We start from the raw sequence: 20,997 nt of genomic DNA, 5'->3' as shown, positions 1-20,997 counted from the left end.
TGCTATTCAACATAGTACTAGAAGTCCTTGCCCCAGCAATCAGAATCGGCAAGGAAGAAGTCAAACTCTCACTCTTTGCAGATGATATGATACTTTATGTGGAAAACCCAAAAGACTCCACCCCAAAACTGCTAGAACTCATACAGGAATTCAGTAAAGGGGCAGGATATAAAATCAATGAACAGGAATCAGTGGCATTCCTATACACCAACAACAAGACAGAAGAGAGAGAAATTAAGGAGTTGATCCCATTTACAACTGCACCCAAAACCGTAAGATACCTAGGAGTAAATCTAACCAAAGAGGCAAAGGATCTGTACTCAGAAAACTATAAAATACTCATGAAAGAAATTGAGGAAGACACAAAGAAATGGAAAAATGTTCCATGCTCATGGATTGGAAGAACACACACTGTGAAAATGTCAATGCTACCTAGAGCAATCTATACATTCAATGCAATCCCTATCAAAATACCATCCACTTTTTTCAAAGAAATGGAATAATCCTAAAATTTGTATGGAACCAGAGAAGACCCCGAATAGCCAGAGGAATGTTGAAAAAGAAAAGCAAAGCTGGTGGCATCACAATGCCAGACTTCAAGCTCTATTACAAAGCTGTCATCATCAAGACAGTATGGTACTGGCACAAAAACAGACACAGAGGTCAATGGAACAGAATAGAGGGCCCAGAAATGGACCCTCAACTCTACGGTCAACTAATCTTCGACAAAGCAGGAAAGAATGTCCGATAGAGAAAAGACAGTCTCTTCAACAAATGGTGTTGGGAAAATTGGACAGCCACATGCAGAAGGATGAAACTGGACCATTGCCTTACACCACACACAAAAATAGACTCAAAATGGTTGAAAGCCCTAAATGTGAGACAGAAGTCCATCAAAATCCTAAAGGAGAACACAGGCAGCAACCTCTTCGACCTCAGCCGCAGCAACTTCTTCCTAGAAACATCACCAAAGGCAAGGGAAGCAAGGGCAAAAATCAACTACTGGGACTTCATCAAGATATAAAAAGCCTTTGCACAGCAAAAGGAACAGTCAACAAAACCAAAAGACAACCGACAGAATGGCAGAAGAGATTGTAAATGATATTATCAGATAAAGGGCTAGTATCCAAAATCTATAAAGAACTTATCAAACTCAACACACAAAGAACAAATTACCCAATCAAGAAATGGGCAGAAGACATGAAGAGACATTCTTCCAAAGAAGATATCCAAATGGCCAACAGACACATGAAAAAGTGCTCCACATCGCTCGGCACCAGGGAAATCCAAATCAAAACCTCAATGAGATACCACCTCACACCAGTCAGAATGGCTAAAATGAACAAGTCAGGAAACGACACATGTTGGCGGGGATGCGGAGAAAGGGGAACCCTCCTACACTGTTGGTGGGAATGCAAGCTGGTGCAGCCGCTCTGGAAAACAGTATGGGGGTTCCTCAAAAAGTTGAAAATAGAGCTAACATACGACCCAGCAATTGCACTCCTGGGTATTTACCCCAAAGGTACAAATGTAGTGATCCGAAGGGGCACGTGCACCCCGATGTTTATAGTAGCAATATCCACAATAGCCAAACTGTGGAAGGAGCCAAGATGTCCATCGACCAATGAATGGATAAAGAAGATGTGTTGTATGTGTGTGTGTGTGTATATATATATATATATACACACACACACACACACACACACATACACAAGGCAATATTATGCAGCCATCAAAAGGAATGAAATCTTGCCATTTACAACAATGTGGATGGAACTGGAGGGTATTATGCTGAGCGAAGTCAGTCAATCAGAGAAAGACATGTATCATATGATCTCACTGATATGAGGAATTCTTAATCTCAAGAAACAAACTGAAGGTTGCTGGAGTGGTGGGAGGTGGGAGGGATGGGGTGGCTGGGTAATAGACACTGGGGAGGGTATGTGCTATGGTGAGTGCCATGAATTGTGTAAGACTGTTTAATCACAGACCTGTACCTCTGAAATAAATAATACATTATGTTAAAAAAAAAAAAAAAGCAAGAAGTGAAGAATGAAGCGGGGGAAAGACGAACCATGAAGGACTATGGACTCTGAGAAAGAAACTGAGGGTTCTGGACAGGAGGGGGGTGGGGGGATGGGTTAGCCTGGTGGTGGGTGTTGAGGAGGGTGCGTACAGCATGGAGCACCGGGCGTTATACGCAAACAATGAATCATGGAACACTACATCAAGAACTAATGATGTAATGTATGGTTATTAACATGACATAATAAAAAAAAGAAAAATTAGTATACATATGTAATATTTTAATATTAGGAAGGAAAAATATTCAATGCACAAAGGATACAAATATAAAATCAGAGTAATAAAAACTGTAAAGTTAAATATGAATTGGAAATAACAAATGAGCTCACAGTATTTGTCTTCAAAACACTGCTAGCTCTGTCCACTAAAAGAGCTTTGAAGTAATAACAACCTAACAGCAATTATTTGCACCTTTGCACCCACATTATTGTGGTCTCTAAGGACCACTACCCACCCAAAGGAACCAAAATTTTCTTAAAGAAATGGCTAATTAAAGGTCTGGAACAAGAAAAGGTACTTCAAGCAAATAAGTATCAAAGCCACCCATGTTACGAGCTCTCACTGACTCAAGATGAAACAAAGACTTTTTAATCACTGCTGTAAAACTGGAAAATAAACTAAAAGTCCTTGCCACCACAATGATTCTAACAACAAAAAAAAAAACCAGTGGCTACACTGGAGGTTACTACAGTACCAACTCATCAGGAAATGTTTTTAAAGTCAAAATCTATCCTGTTTTCTTATAAAAAGGGTATTCCAGTATGACAAATATTTGATGTAAAGCCTTAACAGAATAATCTCAAATATGCAGGGGTGAAAAAGAATATCACCATTTTTGCAATGCCCAATGAAACTGCAATCATTAACTAATAAAACCAAGGAAGTGAAAGGATGATGGAGCACTCTATTCTAGATGCATCATACTGACAAAACCCGAACCTACTGATAAATGTTAACATCACAAAGAGATAGACATATTTTATTCCTCCTGGTGTGATACAATAGAAATTACACAGAGTGCACCTACAAAATATTCCTGCTAAAAATTAAGCCTGAATCTGATCAAGCCTCATCTCAGAAAATAGGATATGAGATACGTATAAAATGACATGGAAGTATAATCACCAAAATCAACAAGGTGGAAAATCATACAGAATAGATGACCCAGTTTCTCTAGTAATCAATAAAAGAAAAAGGGAGAGGAGAAGGTAAATCGATTTATAAAGAGACTTAAAAGACATTAACTAAATCAACATATTGACTTTCCTTGATTCCTGATTTGAAAGGGGGAAAAACATTTTTGAGGCAATTGGGAAATTATGCCTACTACTGGAAATTAGATAATATTAAGAAACTATTTTAAATTTTATTTAGGTATAATGATGGTATCAATATCATCCTTAGGAGATTTTATCTGTTAGAGACACAATAAAGTATTTAGGGATGGTATGAAATTATCTGAGATTTCCTTTAATATTCTCCAAGAGGAAGGATTTGTGTATTACTGTACCTTCATACTACTTTTGTGTATCTTCCAAGTTTAATAGTGAAGCTTAAAAAAATTAAAATGAAAAAACTGACACAAATATATGGAAAGACATTTTGTGCTTGTGGATCAGAAAAATCAATATTGTTAAGATGTTCATACTACCCGAAACAATCTACAGATTCAATGCAATCCCTACCAAAATTCCAATGGCATTTTTCACAGACATAGAAAGCACAATCCTACTATTTGTATGTAACTGCAAAGGACCCAAATAGCCAAAGCCATCTTGAGAAAGAACAGTAAGGCTGGAGGCATCACACTCCGATTTCAAACTAGTAATCAAAACAGGATGGTACTGGCATAAAAACAAGATACATAGATCAATGGAAGAGAAATACACCCACATATACAGGATCAATTAATTTATGACAAAGAAACCAAAAACATAAAATGGGGAAACACAGTCTCTTCAATAAATGATACCAGGAAAATGGAAGAGCCACATGCAGAAGAATGAAACTAGACTACTACCTCACACCATACACAAAAATTAACTCAAAGTAGATTAAATACTTGAATATTCAAGACCTGAAACCACAGAACTCCTAAAAGAAAACAAAGGTGATAAGCTCCTTAACATAGTCTAGGTAATGATTTTTTGGATTTGACACAAAAGCAAATGCAACCTGAGCACCTACAGAATGGGAAAAAATATTTGCAAGTCATACACAGTTGTCCCCTCTTACCTATAATTTCAGTTACCCATGGTCAACCATAGTCTGGAAGCAGATGATCCTTCTTCTGAAGTATTGTCAGGTCAATACCATCCTAATCCTACATCATAATGCTTACATCGTTCACCTCACTTCATCTCATCACATAGCCATTTAATCATATCACCAGAAGAAGGGTGAGTACGGCACAATAAGATCGTCTGAGAGATCACATTCACCTAACTGTAAATGGTACTATTTTATTATTGTTGTTAATCTCTTACTGTACACCTCATTTGTAAGTTAAAGTTTACCACTAGTATGCATGCACAGCAAAAAACACAATATATATAAAATTAGGTACTATTTAGGGGCGCCTGGGTGGCTCAGTCGTTAAGCATCTGCCCTCGGCTCAGGTCATGATCTCAGGGTCCTGGGATTGAGCCCTGCATTGGGCTCCCTGCTCAGCAGAAGCCTGCTTCTCCCTCTCCCACTCCCCCTGCTTGTGTTCCCTCTCTCGCTCTGTCAAATTAATAAATAAAATCTTTAAAAAAAAAAAATCAGGTAGGTAGTTTTAGGCAACCACTGGGGGTCTTGGAATGTACCCCCTGGGAATAAGGGATACTACTGTATTTGATAGTAACCAAAATATATAAAGAACTCATGACTCAGAAAAAAAATAATCCAATTAAAAAGGGGAAGATGATCTGAATAGACATCTTTCCAAAGACAGGCATATGGCCAATAGGTACTTAAGAAAGTGCTCAACATCACAAATCATCAGAGTAATGCAAATCAAAACCACAATGACGTATCACCTCACACCTGTTGGAATGACTACTATCGAAAAGACAAGAAATAAAAGTGTTGGTGAGAATGTGGAAAAAAGGTATCCCTTGTACACTACTGGTAGGAATGTAAATGGGTGCAGCCACTATGTGGCTAGGTAGGAATGTAAATGGGTGCAGCAAAGGTTCCCCCTCCCCCAAAATTTTTTAAAAGTATCATACAATCCAGCAATCCCACTTCTGGGAATTTATCTGAAGGAAAGGAAATCACTGTCTCGAAAAGATACCTGCATCCCCATGTTCACTGCAAAATTTACAACCAAGACACGGAAACTAACCTAAATGTCCGTCGATGGAAGAATGGATAAAGACAATGTGGTGTGGAATATTATTCAGGCATTAAAAAAAAATAAGGAAATCTACCATTTACAACAACATGGATGGGTCTTGAGAGTATTCTGCTAAGTCAGAGAAAAACAAATACTGTATGTACAATCTCACTTATAGGTAAAATCTAATTTAAAAAAATAATAAAATAAAAACTAAACTCACAGATACAAAAAACAGATGGGTGGTTGCCAAAGGTAGAGGATGGACAAAATGGGTGGAGGTGGTCAAAACATACAAACTTGCAGTTATAAGATAAATGACTCCTGGGGATGCAATGTACAGCATTGTTACTGTAATTAACAGTACTGCATTGTACACTTCAAAGTGCTAATAAAGTAAAATCTTAAAAAGTCCCATTATAAGGAAAAAAATTTTAACTATATGTACTGATGGATATTAACTAAACTTATTCTGGTAATTGTTTCATAACATACACATACATCAAATCATTATGTTATACATGTGAAACTAACAATGTTATATGTCAATTATTTCTCAATTAAAAAAATAGAACTCTAAAAACAAAAACTTATTGCCAGGGGCGCCTCGGTGGCTCAGTCATTAAGCATCTGCCCTCAGCTCAGGTCATGATCCCAGAGTCCTAGGATTAAGCCCAGCACTGGGCCTGCTTCTCCCTCTCCCACTCCCCCTGCTGTGTTCCCTCTCTCAATGTGTCAAATAAATTTAAAAAAAAAAAAAAAAAATCCTTAAAAACTTATTGCCAAAAGTATCACCTAATCTTTCTTAATCTTGAATATATTTTTTAAACAAGAAAGTCAATGAGTTCAGGAGTCAAAGTGGACTAAAAAACAAAATCTAGCATGAGGCAGAAAAGTAAGGATAAAAACAGACATTAATGAATTGTGGAAACAAAAAAAGTATAAAAGCTGGTTCTTTGTACAAACTAGTAAAATAAGGTCTCTGATAAGAGAAATAAACAGAATATCAATGTTTAATATTAGCAATACAAAGGGGAGAATTAACAACTGCTATACAATGCTGAGAAATCTGAAGCCCAGTAAAATGTAATTTTCTAGAAAAGCACTGAATAAACCAGTAACTTTGGAAGAAAGTGAACTATTTGTCAAAGAAGTATCCCTCTTTCCTCACCCTTTACATGTAAGCTGCTCAAAATCCTTGTAATATATAGGGGAAATGATGGGAAGTACGTATTGTGCTGATTAACCGGGGTAAAATCACTAGTAATCTATTTTCCTTTTTGCCTAAAGTATTAAGCACGACCTCTATAATTAGAGAAAATATTATGCGGAAGAGGTAAATTTTTCAAAGAAATGTTATAGTTCTCTCCCTTTGAGTTCAAGCATTGCCATCTTATTTTGTTGATAATGTAAATACTCCTCCAATTATCTTATGAACTTAGTGCAATTTATTCAAAACCCAAAAAGTCTTCATGGAAGTCAGCCAAATGATCTTAAAATACACATGGTAAAGAAAACGTTCTTCAAAACAATTTTGAAGAACAAAGTTCTGAAATTCACTCCACAAGATTCCAAGATGCTACAGTAAATTAAGACACTGTGGTACAGACAAATTAAACAGAACATATAGTTGAAAAAAAAAGTTCCATGCACGTATGGAAACCTGACAGGTGACACTGCAGATCATTGGGAAAAAAACATGAACTATTCAATTAAGTTGGTACTAAATTTGTTATCCCCAAGGGGAAAAAAAAAATCATTAAACCTTTATCATACACTATACAAAAATTAAATTCCAGATAGACTGAAGCCTTAAATGTGAAAATCAAAATTTCAAAACTTTCAAAATAAAATCCACTGTATTAAGACCCTGAGTTAAAGAAAACTTTCTTAAAACCAAAACATAAATGAGATGTTAAAATTTCCAACTTCTATTCATCAATAAAAAAACAAGCCATAGACAGGAGTTAATCATGGTATATACAGGTAACATGGCTTTAGTATCCATAATACGTAAAATTTCAGTCACCCCCATCCTCCAATTATTTTAGAAGTTACAAAGCCTGTTCCTGTTTTTACTATGCTGACCCTTATCTGATTCCCTTTGGACTTGAAATTTACATCCTAGTGGTCATGTCCAAAAGAAATGTAAAATGAGCAACACGTAAGATCTTATGAATGGTCTAATAACCATTTTTTAAAAAGTAAAAAGGATACAAATGATATTTTATTTAATCCAAAATATTGTCAACATGTTAATATGTATAAAAATTACATTTTTTATCATACTAAGTCTTGGAAATTTATGTGCATTTTACAACTGGAGATTAGACTAGTTACACCTCAAGTCCTCAATAACCATGTATGACTAGTGGCTACTATAATGGACAACACAGCTCAAAACAATACTAGAATCATCAGAACTTAAACATCAGTTACTCGACTACTCTTACATGTTATTATTTAATATTTCTGGTTCTATTTTTTAAACCCCAAATCAAACAATCACTGCCATTACTCTTATACTGTCAGTAACTAAATTTACCCAGTCTTACCAATTTCTTGGTTAACCTTACTTCTACCTCAAACCTCCTTTCTGGAGTCATTGACCTTCTTCCTAAAGTACAACCTCTAGAAATTCTTCAGTGGGTCTGTTGATCAATTTCCTCAATTGCCTTTCTTGGGGCAGAGGAAGGGGCAGTGTTTCTGAAAATGTCACTATTTTGTTTTTCTCTTTAAGTGATAATTTAGCTGATTATAGAATAATAGGCATTTTCATTCAACACTCTGAAGATACAACTTCACTATCTTCTATACCCATATGTTGAAGAAGCACATTGTGTCTTTCCAGTTCTTATTCTTTCTTAAGAAATCTGATTTTTCTATGGCTGCTTTAAAGATCTTCTCTGTTGTCTGGTGGTCTGCTCTTTAACTGTGATGTGTCTAAGTTTTCCTGTGCTTCCTAAACCTAAAAATTCATGAAGCCCATCAGTTTTGGAAAATTTTAACTCTTTTAAACTTTCATATTCTGCTTCTCTGCAATCTTTACTTTCTCTTTCTGGTACTCTAATTAGATATTTGTTAGAATTCCTCTTGCTTTTCTCTGTATCTTTTAACCCCTCTACTATTTTCATCTCTTTGTTGTTCTCTGTTAAATTGAGTAATTTTTTTCTTTTAGTTAACCAATTCTCTTTAGTGTTATCTGACTAGCTGTTTTTAACATGGACTCCAGGCTTTCTTAAAAATGCACACTTGAAAGGATGCCTGCCTGGCTCAGTGGGAAGAGCATGTGACTCTTGATTTTGGGGTCATGAGCCCCACTCTAGGCACAGAGATTACTAAAAACAAATAAACTTTTTAAAAAATTACATACACTCAAAACTAATACTGTAGGTTAACTACACTTCAATTAAAAAAAATTTAACTTTATTTTAAACAATAAAAAATTTTGTCTCTAATAGCTATGTAAAAAATTTACATTATTTGGCATCTAGAGGTGCTCTTTCCAAATAAGCTATATAAAAAGCTATAGTAACAACCATGATCATCATGTGCCATTCTGTGCAAAATCTTACGTGTTATTTCATCTCATCTTCAAAATAACTTTTGAGGTAGGTCTTATTAAATTAAAACCATTTAAAAATTTGTTAAACTAAAGCTTAGAGATTACCTTCAAAGTTAGAGGCCAAACCCTAGCCTGCTAGCAAATTCTAGATCACATGTTCTTAACCCGACAGGACCTCCACTGAAAAAACATTCTTGTCCACCACCAATAATTTCAGGTTACATTAAATGTTAATATTGCATTTCGATTATACAAATTTTAAGTGAACTTTTAAGATACACTTCTTTTACATATCCTTTAAGAACACTGATGAACAGATGTTTACTGAGCACAGACGATGCTGAGCACAAACAAGGTGAAAGAAGTTATTACAAGAATTATTATTGGGAATAACATACACACACACACACACACACAAATCAGACAGCATATGTCTTCTAGTGGAAAAACATACCACAGCTTATAAAGTATTACCAAAAACAAAGAGAATATGATAGTCTCTAGATCCAACACCAATGACACATGAACATTTTAAATTACAACATCAGAACACAATCATCAATGCAGACTGGGGCCACTCTGTGGGACCAACAAGTTTTCTTCAAAAATAAAATGCCATGTAAAACAAAACAAAACAAAAAAACCCACAGGGTGAAAAGAGAACTTGCAGATTAAAAGAAATAAAATAGGCATATCAATATATTGAATGTGTTCATCTTATTTGATCCTGATCTCCACCCCCCACTAAAAAAAAAAAAAAAAAAACTATAAAAGTACTATGACTTTTATGAGACAAGTAAAATTTTAACACAAATTTGGCACTTGATAACATTAAGGAACTGTTCATTTTTTTGTACATTCTAACAGTATTGTTTAAAAAAAAACAAACAGAAGAGAGTCCTTATCTTTTAGAGGCACACCAAAACATTTACAAATAAAATAATACAGGGATGCCTGGGTGGGTCAGTCAGTTAAGCATCTGACTCTTGATTTCAGCTCAGGTTATGATCTCAGGGTCGTGAGATCAAGTCCCACGTCAGGCTCCATGCTAAGCGTGGAGCCTGCTTAAGATTCTCTCTCCCTCCCTCTCCCTCTGTCCCTCCCCACCTTTTGGCACACACTCTCTCTCTAAAAAATAATAATGAAAATAAAATACAGTATTTGCAACTTGTCTCAAAATAATACAGGAGAAAAGTAGAGTGGATATCACAAATTTTACCAATGATTGATGATTATTGGGACTAAGTGACAGATAAATAATGGTTCATGGCAGCTATTGTCTTTTTCTATGCTCAAAATTCACAATAGTTATATAAAAAGAATCATTCTTCAAAAACACTTGTCTGTCGTAAGTTTTTTTTTGACATATTACTTCTAAAGTAAAAATATTACTTAGCCACATTAGCCCCTAATGCAGCATGTCTAAAACTAAATTAAGAAAGCTATTACACTTTAGCAACACAGACCAAATGAGAGATTAAAATATTAACATTTACAGAGACTCATTATTCTAAATCATAGCACTCTGTGTAATACCAAAGCCAATCTCTTCAGAGCTCATTCTCCAAATTCCCAAAAACAGCATAACAGTGAGCTACTTTTATATATGGGAACTTACAGGTATACACAGTGTCTACCAGATGAAGTACAAATTTAATAACCTGCACTTGAGACCTTCTACAACCTATCTGCCATCTTCTCTTTTTCTCATGTCCAAATACAAACCCATATACAAACCTACTGGCACAAAAGCTGTTCAGTGGTTGTGAATTTGTGCCAGCCCATCAACACAACTTTGGCCATGCCATTCCCTCAACATATACTACTCACCTCCCATCCCAAACTATTCACACTGCATATGTCACAACTCACTACTTTTGTGAAGTGTGCTCTGATCCTACCACACCGAACTAATCTCTCCCTACAATGGCCATATGGCACATGCTTAAACCTTGTGCACTTATCTCTTCAACTATATGAGGACCTAAAAGACACAGCTCTTTTGTATCTCCAGCAAAAAGGAAGAATGTTGTGAAATAAAATTGGTTTATCTTTTTATTGATAAGTGGCTCATAAGATTATAAGAACACTGAAGCCAGAGACCCTTTAGTAGTCATTAAATATTTACTGAGTATGTACTATTTAACATGTACTACTGATGATGGAGGAGCAATAAAACATTGTTGTTGAATAATATCTACCTCTACCCTCAAGGAGTATGTATTCTCTCAGTCTCTTGAGTTACAAGTTAACAGTGTTGTCATTTAGTAGACACACTAAAAATGTCCGCAACTTGAAATTCTAATGTAAATACCTAAGCACGCACGAATATCTATACAGCATTTTAAGAAATACCAGAATCTAAAAACCCCAAGTTTTTAATAACATATCTATTATAAACAATGTTATGTTCAATCGTTACAAAAAGTTAACAGTTGGCATTATTTCATTGCAACTATCTAAACAGCCAATGTTGGTAAATTCAATAGCTATATCAAAACTTCTACAGTAAGTTCAGCACTTTACCACCATGCTTTCAAAATACTAGTGAAATTCAACTTGGAAAATGCTAACAGCTTATTTTAACAACTATGTTCTTTATTAACTGTCCAGTCTTAAAGCCTTCTTTTAGTTAACTTAGAAGAGAACTACTACAAATTTCACTATTTAAAATATCCATCCAAAAAGTTAACATTTTACCATACTGAGCATCATCCTGAACTACTATGCAATCACTTCAGGCATTTTTGTTTTCCTAAGTAACAGGCCAATTGTTTTGCAAAGATTTCACAGTGGCAAATGGTTAAGGGTATAGAAATGAAACCCTGATATTACAAATGACAAGGAATCTAAAAAACCATTTTAAAGAAATGCAACAAACCTCTTATTAAAAATTCACAAATTTCCTTTTATACTCTCACTAAGCTAACCAAAGAGGAGCCTAAAATCAACTAGGTACAGCAAATTTATAGATAATGAAAAATGAAATTTCAACATATCCTAAAGCTATACAATTTGAATATTCTGTATGTAGTGTAAATCGGTTAATGTTAACTGAAAACCTAGTTGTGAAAAATACTTTTTCTGCATAATCACGTTTAATCTTCAAAACTATTATAATCCCATTTAAAAGATAGAAGAAACAGAAGCTAAAAATGTTTAAGATCAAATAAACTAAAAAAAGAAGAAATTATACTACTTAGTAATACAAATAAATCTATATGCCCAAAACTACATGAAGAAATTCAAAGGAAAAAAAATTCAAAGATTAAACTGAAAGAAAATGTACCTACAATGAATATGATACCAATTTTTACACAGAAATCTAACAAAGATGATCATTAAAATAGGTCAGGTATACAGAGGCAGTTCACAGGACAAGAAATACAAAGTCAAATTCTTAAAATCTCACCCATTTCAAAATATAAATTATAAAGCACTTTTTTAGCCTAAAATTTGCTAACATTCTAAATTTTTGTAAAACCCAGAATTGGGTAAGGGTGTGGAGAAACAGGTACTCCCATACACAGCTGTGGAAAACCATTTAGCCAAGAATCCTTTTGGCAATGTGGTTTTCATATACTTAACTAAATTTCAAGTGACACAACATTTTTACTTCCATCGTAAATATTCCCACACAGTCTTTAACTGCAAACTGGAATCAAACCATAATGCCATCAATGTAGGAACTACATTGTGGTGTGTCCATGTAACAAAGAATGAGGCAGATCTAGAACTGCAGACCATATTATGTAATTTTTTTAAAAAGAAAAGAAAGGTGGACTTCTAGTCTCAGGCAAGATGGTGTAACATGCACCAGTCTGCCCTGTTGAAACAACTTTAAAAAAATCACACATGATGTATACAACAATGGTTTTCAAGACCACTGAAGATCAAACAACGATGAACAACGATCCCTGAAATTCAAAAAACAAATGAGGTGAGTCCATGACTGCCCCCAGCTTACTCTCTTGAGAGAAAGACCAGGCCGTGGCACAGCTCAGGTGGAAAAAATGGCCCAACTTCAAAAACTCCGAGTTAAGTAAGAGGACATGAGTCCAAGGAGACCAAAGCAAGGAGAGTTTGTACAGCAGAGTACCAAAGAGAGTTGCACAGAAACAACTCTGGGAATCCGCAAAGAATCCCCCCTGAATATTCAATGCATACACATAACTGTATTATGGGTAATACAGAAGATGTTTTTCTTATTAAGTCATGTTTAAAAGTTAACTGGCTGTTTCAATAAACAGTATAGAATTTATAACATCTATAGAAGTAAAATGTATGATAATGACAGCACAGAGGCCAAGAGAGGAGAAATAAAGTATTCTAATACTCATATAATTTATGTGAAGTGGCATATATACTCCTTGAGGGAATATTGTGGTGAGTTTGAGATCTATGTTACAACTCCTAAAAAACAGCCACCAATATAACAAAGAGTTACAAGCTAATCAACTAATAAGAAATATAATGGAACTAAAAAAAATACTCATCAAAAGAAAGCAGAAAAAGGGAAGAACACAAGGCACAAAAAGAAAAATAGCGAAGTAGTAGTTTTAAAACTAACCATATTAGTCAAAAGAAGAGGGTAAGTTGGATGTAAAAATCAAATTCCAACTTTATGCTACATACAAAAAACACATTTTAAATCTGAGGACACAAACAGGTTGAAAGTGAAAGAATGAAAAAAGATGTATCATGTGAACCCTATTCAAGAGAAAGCCAAGATGGGTATACCAATATCATAAAAAGTAGATTTTAAAGCAAAGACTATTACCAGGGATAAAAATGATCACTACATAAAAAAAGGAGTCAATGCACAAAAAGGACATAGTAATCCTAAACATTTATGTACTAACCATAAACTTCAAAAAAAAATTAGTAAATAAAACAAAAACTAGTAGAAGTGCAAGCAGAAACAGACACATGCACAAGTAAAAGAGATTTCAATATCCTTCTCTCAATGTGCTAGCACAGTAAAAAATCAGGAAGGACAGAAATCACTTTAATGTTATCAATAATTGACATTTATAGAACACTACCCAACAGCAGCTGTTGGGTAGTGTTCTATAAATGTCAATACACATCCCTAATACACATCCCTATAAAATACACATAAAACTTAAGATACATATTTGGGTCATAAAACAAGTCTCAACAAATTTACAAAAGATTCAAGTCTTTCAATATGTTCTCTAGCTACAGTGAAGTTAAATTAGAACAACAGGAACACCTATGGAAAACTCCAAGTATTTGGCAATTAAATAAATACTTCTGAATAACACAGGGGTCAAAAAAGTATACCAGAATGTATTTGAACTGAATAAAAAGAAGGGTGCATGTCAAAATTTGAGAGATGCCATGAAAGATGTACTTAAAAGGGAAATACACAGCACTAAGCCTCTATATTAGAAAAGGTATGTCAATGATATCAGCTTCAACATAACTAAGTTGAAAAAGAAGAAATGCCAAGCAGAAGAAAACTAAAACAGCAGATATCAATAAAATAAGAAACCAAAAACTCACTGAAACCAAAAGTGATTTTTGAAGAATATTAATAAATTAATCTCTAAAGTGATAGGGAAAAAAAAGACAAATTATCAGTATCAGGAATCAGAGAAGTGACATCACTAGAGTCTACAGATATCAACAATATAAAAAGGTTAATATCACAACTTTATGCAAATAAACTCAGTAACTTGGATGAAATGGACTAATTCTATGGAAGGTACAAATTATGAAAGTTCACTTAAGAAGAAATAGAAAACCCAAATAGTCCTATATCTAGTTAAATAAATTAAATGTGTCATTTAAAACTTCCACAAAGAAAACAAACAGCAGGTCCACACAACTTCACTGGTGAATTGCCTCCAAACATTTAAGAAAGAAATAGTATCATTTAGTGTTTCACCCTGATATCAGGAACAAAGTAAAGATGCTTGCTCTCATCACTTCTATTCAGCACTGTACTAGATGCCACAGGCAGGAAAAAAAAAATGGTATCCAGCTAGGAAATGAGTTAAGATAAACTGTGTGTATAGAAAATCTGATGATATCTACAAAAAAGCTATTAGATCTAACAAGTGAGTTTGGCAAGAGTAAAGAATACAAGAACATGCAAAAATATTTGTATTTCTTTGCACTAATAACTGGAAACTGAGATTTTTTTAAAACATCATTTACAACTGCACCAAAAAACACGAAATAGGGATAAATCTGACAAAAATGCGCAAAAACTGTACTTTGAAAACACTGCTGAAAAAAATTAAAAGATCTAGGTAAATGGAAAGTTAAATTGTGTTCATGAGTGGGAGAACTCAAGATCGTTAGGATGTCAATTTACCTCAAGCTCCTTCATACGTTCAAGTTAATTCCAATAAAATACCAGCAAGCTTCTTTGTAGAAACTGACTCATAAAAAAGGACACGGGGAGAGCCAAAACAACTTTGAAAAAGAACAAAGAGGACCATGACTGCTTGATTTCAAGACTAATATAAAATCATAGTAATTAAGACAGTATGTTTTTGGCATCTAGAAGGACAAAAATGGGTCAATGGGAAAGGAAACAGTACAGAAATAGAATCATACATAGATAGTTGATTTTTGACAAAGGTGCAAAGCCAATTCAATGAACAAAGGACAGCCTTTTCAACAACTGGTGCTGAAAAAAGTTGAAGTCCATACCCCAAAACAAAATATGCCGACATATTTTGCACCATATTAAAAAAGAATTAACTCAAAAAAACTTAAATGCATAAACTGTAAAAATTGTAAAAAACTGTAAAAAAAAAAAAAAACCCCAAAACTGTAAAACTTCTATTAGAAATCAAAGGAGAAAATCTTTGTGACCTTGGGTTACACAAAGATGGCTTAGATATGACACCAAAAGCACGAGACATACAAGATAAAATTGGTAAACTTCAGTTGATTAGAATTAAAAACTGCTGTTCTTCAAAAGACACTACTGAGAAAGTGAACACAAATAGTAGAAAATATTAACCATATATCTGATAAAGGACTTATAACCAGAATGAAGATCTCTTAAAACTCAACAGTAACCCAATTTAAAAAGTGGGCAAGCGATATAGAGACAGGTCCCCCAAGATGATACACAGCTGGCAAAAAGCACATGAAAAGATAATTAACATCACAGACCTCAGAGAAATGCAAATTAAAACCACAAGGAGATTACCACTTCACACCTACCAGAAGGTCTATAATCAAAGACAATCACAGGCATTGGAGAGAATATGGAAGGACTAGAAATCTCATACCCTACTGGGGGCAAGGTAAAAATAGTACCACCACTTTGGAAAATGGTCTGCAGTTTCTTACTTTAAAAAGTTAAAAAGCATATGCCTACCATATGATCCAGCCATTCCAATCAAAGGTATTTCCCCAAGAGAAATGAAAGTTCAAAGACTTTTACAAGTACGTTCACAGTAACTTTATTTACAATAGTCAAAAAAATGGAAACGACCCAAATGCCCATCAAGAGTTGAATGGATAAACTGCTGTATATCCATAAAATGTAGTATTACTAAGCAAAGAAAAAGGAATAGACTATTGATAAACAACATGGGTAAATTTCAAAATAATTACACTGAGTAAAATAAGACCAAAAAACAAAACAAAACAAAAGGTACATTTTGATTCATTTAAAATTCTAAAAAATGCAAACTAACCTAGAGTGACAGAAAGCAATGGTTGCTTGAAGAAAGAAAGGCAGAAGGGAGGGATTACAAAAAGGCAAAATGATACTTTTGGGGGTGACGGATGCTCATTATCTTTGTTGTGGTAATGGTCTCATAGGTGTATTCGTATGTCAAAAAATTGTACACTTTAAATATGTGCAGTTTACTTTTTGTCAAATTTTATCACAATAAAGCTATTTTTTTAAAAAGGCAAGATGTCGGCCACTACATGTGGTATGAACCCATTTGTATAAATAAGCAAGGATGCTAATGTTTGATAATATACAAACTAATAACACTTCAGGAAAAAAATGCACCAGAAAAAATTTAACGTAATCACCTACACCTGAGAAACAGCACTAGGACTCAGGGAGAAATACTTACCACTACGAATTTTTTTAACCATGCACATTAAAAAAATATATACATAGAAAAACTTAATTACTCGTACACCGGCATGACTCCCAAGCAAAAATTCTTAACCACTATCTCAGAAAACTTCATAAAATAAAACTTCAAATTTTGATATTAAACAATGGATTAAAAAAAAAGGTTGGCAATTATTTTTACATCATTTTCCAATTTTTTTCTCCTCGAACTACTAATACAGAAAACTGGTAAAACCAATAAACCATACCTGGACATCCAATTCTTTGTCTCCTCATTTCTCTCCCCTCTTGTCTAAGCTCCTTCTCTCCTCATCCACTAACAGTGGACAGCTCAGACTTGTATCATTCATTCTTTTACAAAATTCCAGAGAATACCTACTTGGATGGTAACTATACATTCTGTATCTTGCACTCTTGACCTATTCCTGATTTCAAATCCTGCAACTACCTCAACTTACAAAGTATCATTGCCAAATAAGAATACCTTCCCTAGAAAAAGCTCACTATTTCTCTCCCGATCTATGTAATATGAACTCAAAAAATAAGCCTAAATACTAAAGTATGGACAAATTTCTAGTGCATTATAGGGCAGAGAACTTGAAAAAACAAAGTATCTCCTAAAGTATTCTAAAGAATTTCACAGTGTTGTGGATGAAATTTTAAGAATTCCAAAAAATACGGTAAATAGTCACCATCACTACACCAAGGACACACAGCCTGTCAAGACTACTCACACTTGAAAGGGGGAAATGTCATTCCATCAACAAGTATTTGCGTATGAGGCCTGGAAGATGTGCTAGGTTTGAAAAATTTAAAAAAACAGAAGGACCATGCCCCAACAAGGTGGATAGGTTTGCAAAAAAAATTTTAACATATTACACTGTAAAAATAAGCAAGAACTCCAGGAAATAAAAAGCCTAAGCATTAGAACTAAGGTTCAAAGGAGTAGTTTTCCTGGCCAAAAAGTGAGGAAAGATTCCAAATGATCTCTACCATAAAGCCCATTTTCCTTTCATGGAAAGACAAACCAGCCCTTAACTTCTGACTCCAATTTGAAGCTAATGGCCTTAACAAGTTTCTTTTAAGTAACAAGATAACTGATTTCTAATGTCGCTCATTACTGAAATACATATTTTAGTATTCATAATCAAAAGTAAAAAAAAAACCCAGATTAATAAAATTGCATGATTTAGGTCAAATCACTTATCTGTCCATTTAAAATCATAATTTCCCCTCAGAAACCTGGGATATCATTTATACAGTCACAAAAAGCCAGGTCTGAAAACATTTTTCAACCCTGAACAGCATTCATACCTACTTTAAAATGTTCTCACTGACTGCCTTTCTAGAAAAACTTAGCTTTGTCTACACAGATTATAAACTATATAACCCAACTTTTAAAATTCAACAAAACACTTTATACTTTTAACTGTTAACTTTCAAAAGCTAACTGAAAATTTTCATTAATGATAATAGTAGATACAGCAATTCAGTTTGCATTAGTTTCAATTTTTTCCTACCTTCACGCCAACTGCAACCTCAGTGACAATTCTGTAAAGAAAAAAAAAACAACAGTTTCAACCTCATTCTTTTTCTAATGATCACTGTTGGACTCTAAAACTTTTTAGGGTAGTTCATTCATAAATCCTCCACTCACAATGCAAATGGAAAACAAATACACAGGCTGTCAGTGACACTTCTTTGTACTATTTTCAACTTGGTTTTCTAGAAATTGCTTTCAAACTTGAGATAAATTCACTAAACTTCCAGTATTTTTTAAACAACCCTTTAAATATCAAAAAGAACAAAACCCCAAGCAGTATAATGCCATTTCTGCAAAGCCTGTACACTTAGATTAGTAATTTAAAACTTAAACCAACTCTTTAGTTATCTTGAGAGAATCAGGAAACATTAATTCCACTACCAAGTTTTGTCATCAATTTCCATGTTTATCTGGTGAAACAGTGAACTGCTCCAGATTTATGTTTCATGGGGAAAACAACCTCTAGGATAATTTAAGTTCTGTTACTTTGTTAACTTTGAAAAGGTCTTCCCTTAGTATCTTTTAAAAACACCAAACTCCAAACACTTAATCAAAATAAATCATATTTTATTTGGCTCTTCATATGTTGTCACTGATTCTAACAAATGTGCTTTTTAAATGATACTGTTTTTATACCGCCAGGAGGGCTGAATACAGCTGTATTTTCGCCGTCAAGGGTGCCTCTTTTCCAACAATTAGTTAAATCCTTAGGAGTCTTTTCAGATGTAGAGCATTAAGTACCAGGGAGACCCCGGTCCGAGTCATTTCCCAAAGCCCTTGCCTCACCTCACTCAGCATTCTGTCTCCACTCGGGCTCTCAAAGATGCAGCACGGTTCTGTAGCTTTTTGTAGTTGTTTTTGTTTTTCCAGAAACTGGTCAAAGTGGCTTAAAAAAATGGCCCTGTGTTGACTATCTGCTCTTGTTTCTGCCATGGCTTTTGGCCTTTGCCCATGTGACTGATGTCGACCACAAACACTTGGTTTTTTAGATGATTTAATTTCTGGGCCCTCTTGCCAAGCCTTGATTATTCTTAGGCCCCCACAAAAAGGCATTTTTCTGTCTCCCGCCCCCACTACCAGACTCAAGTGAAAACAAAGGAGTATGACATCTGCCTTCCCCCTTCCTCCCGCCGCCGCAACCCTCCCCGCCCCCCCGCCCCCCCCGCCCCCCCACCCCCGCCTTCCCAGCGGCTCCCACTTAGCTTTCCCCCGAGCTCCCGCCACCGGCATCTCCCCCAGCCAGGGCGGGCCAGGCGAGGCCGGGGAGGTTGGGGACGGCTGGGGTGCACACAGATGCCTCTCTTCCCTCCCCCAGCAACACCCCCCACAGGCTGGCACCACACTCGCTTCCACAGGCGCGGCTACCCAGGGTTCGGGTCCCAGGTTACGGATCGAAATGGCTCCTAGAGGGGGCAGGGACGGGCCAGACGTTCTGGGGTTCCCACCCCATCCCCCGCCGCCAAGCCCGTACCCGCTCCCGCTCCGGGGTCGCCACCCCCGCCATCGCCCCAATGCCTCTCCTGCCTACAAGCCCGCTTTCTTTCTCATTTTCTCGACCAGAGCCCGCCGGGGGAAACGAAGGGAGGGGTGTGTGCGATGGGGCGGGGGTTGGGTAACGGCAGCCCAGCCCTGGGAGGGGCCGCCGGAGGGTTTCTGGCCGACCCCGAACCGGGCTGAAGGACGGTCCAACTCCCCTCTCACACACCTCCTCGCCGGCCCCATTACATACCCGTCCATTGCCGAACCGGACAAAGCTTCGCTCACAAGAACCGAGCCACGCAGCCAGCGAGACACACAAGCGGCGAGAAAATGGCGGCCAGGGCCCGACGGAAATTGCCGAAGGTGCCGGAGCGCACGGGGCAGCGCGCGGCAGCGGCGGCGGCGGAAAGAGCCGAGCGTGCCGGCGCCCGGCTGCAGGAGGCGAGCGGCGGGGCGCGGGGACGAGGGGGAGTGGGCGCCGCCGCGGTCGCTTCCTCCGCGCCGCCGCGCGCCTGGGGCCCTCCGCCCTCCAGGCCCAGGCCTGCTGCTGTGGAGCTCGGCGGCCTGGCTTCCTTCTGCACGCTCCTCTGAGAAGTCCCTGATGTCCTTCTTGGGAGGCGTGGGTGGTACACCTCTCAACCCTCCACACCCACTGCCCTGCACCTCAGGAGGGTGGTCCCGGGACCGTAGGACTGTTCCCAGGCAGCCTCCACTTTTCGCTCCAAACCAGGTCCCAACTTGGCTACCCTCGACCTGCTCGGGCCAAGGAAAAACTATTTTATAGCTTTCCTCTTACGCCATCTTTTATTTGCAGACCCTCTCCATCCTCTAAAACAAAAACAGATACAAAAAACAAAACACCTTTACCCCCCTTAAATGAGACCACTGCTTATTGGATATCAGACTGAAACCTAGGCTTT

At 36.4% G+C, this 20,997-nt stretch overlaps 1 protein-coding gene across 4 annotated transcripts in view; it reads right to left on the bottom strand.

Annotated features, from left to right (window-relative positions):
• PTBP2 (polypyrimidine tract binding protein 2) overlaps positions 1 to 20,470 on the bottom strand; it is an 84,442-nt gene extending 63,972 nt beyond the window's left edge. For all 4 annotated transcript variants that reach the window (XM_027598559.2, XM_027598570.2, XM_027598578.2 and 1 more), the window contains exons 1-2: positions 20,328 to 20,470; positions 18,576 to 18,606 (exon numbers count right to left, since the gene is read on the bottom strand). In XM_027598559.2, the coding sequence (XP_027454360.1) occupies positions 18,576 to 18,606; positions 20,328 to 20,335 (39 nt within the window). In that variant the 5' untranslated portion in view covers positions 20,336 to 20,470. The remainder of the gene's footprint in view (positions 1 to 18,575; positions 18,607 to 20,327) is intronic.
• Between the last annotated feature and the right edge of the window lie 527 nt (positions 20,471 to 20,997).

The sequence above is a fragment of the Zalophus californianus genome, chromosome 4 (genome assembly GCF_009762305.2).
Source record: "Zalophus californianus isolate mZalCal1 chromosome 4, mZalCal1.pri.v2, whole genome shotgun sequence".
Classification (NCBI taxonomy): domain Eukaryota; kingdom Metazoa; phylum Chordata; class Mammalia; order Carnivora; family Otariidae; genus Zalophus; species Zalophus californianus.
Note: the sequence above shows the minus strand (reverse complement) of the source record. Positions and strands in the feature narration are given on the sequence as shown.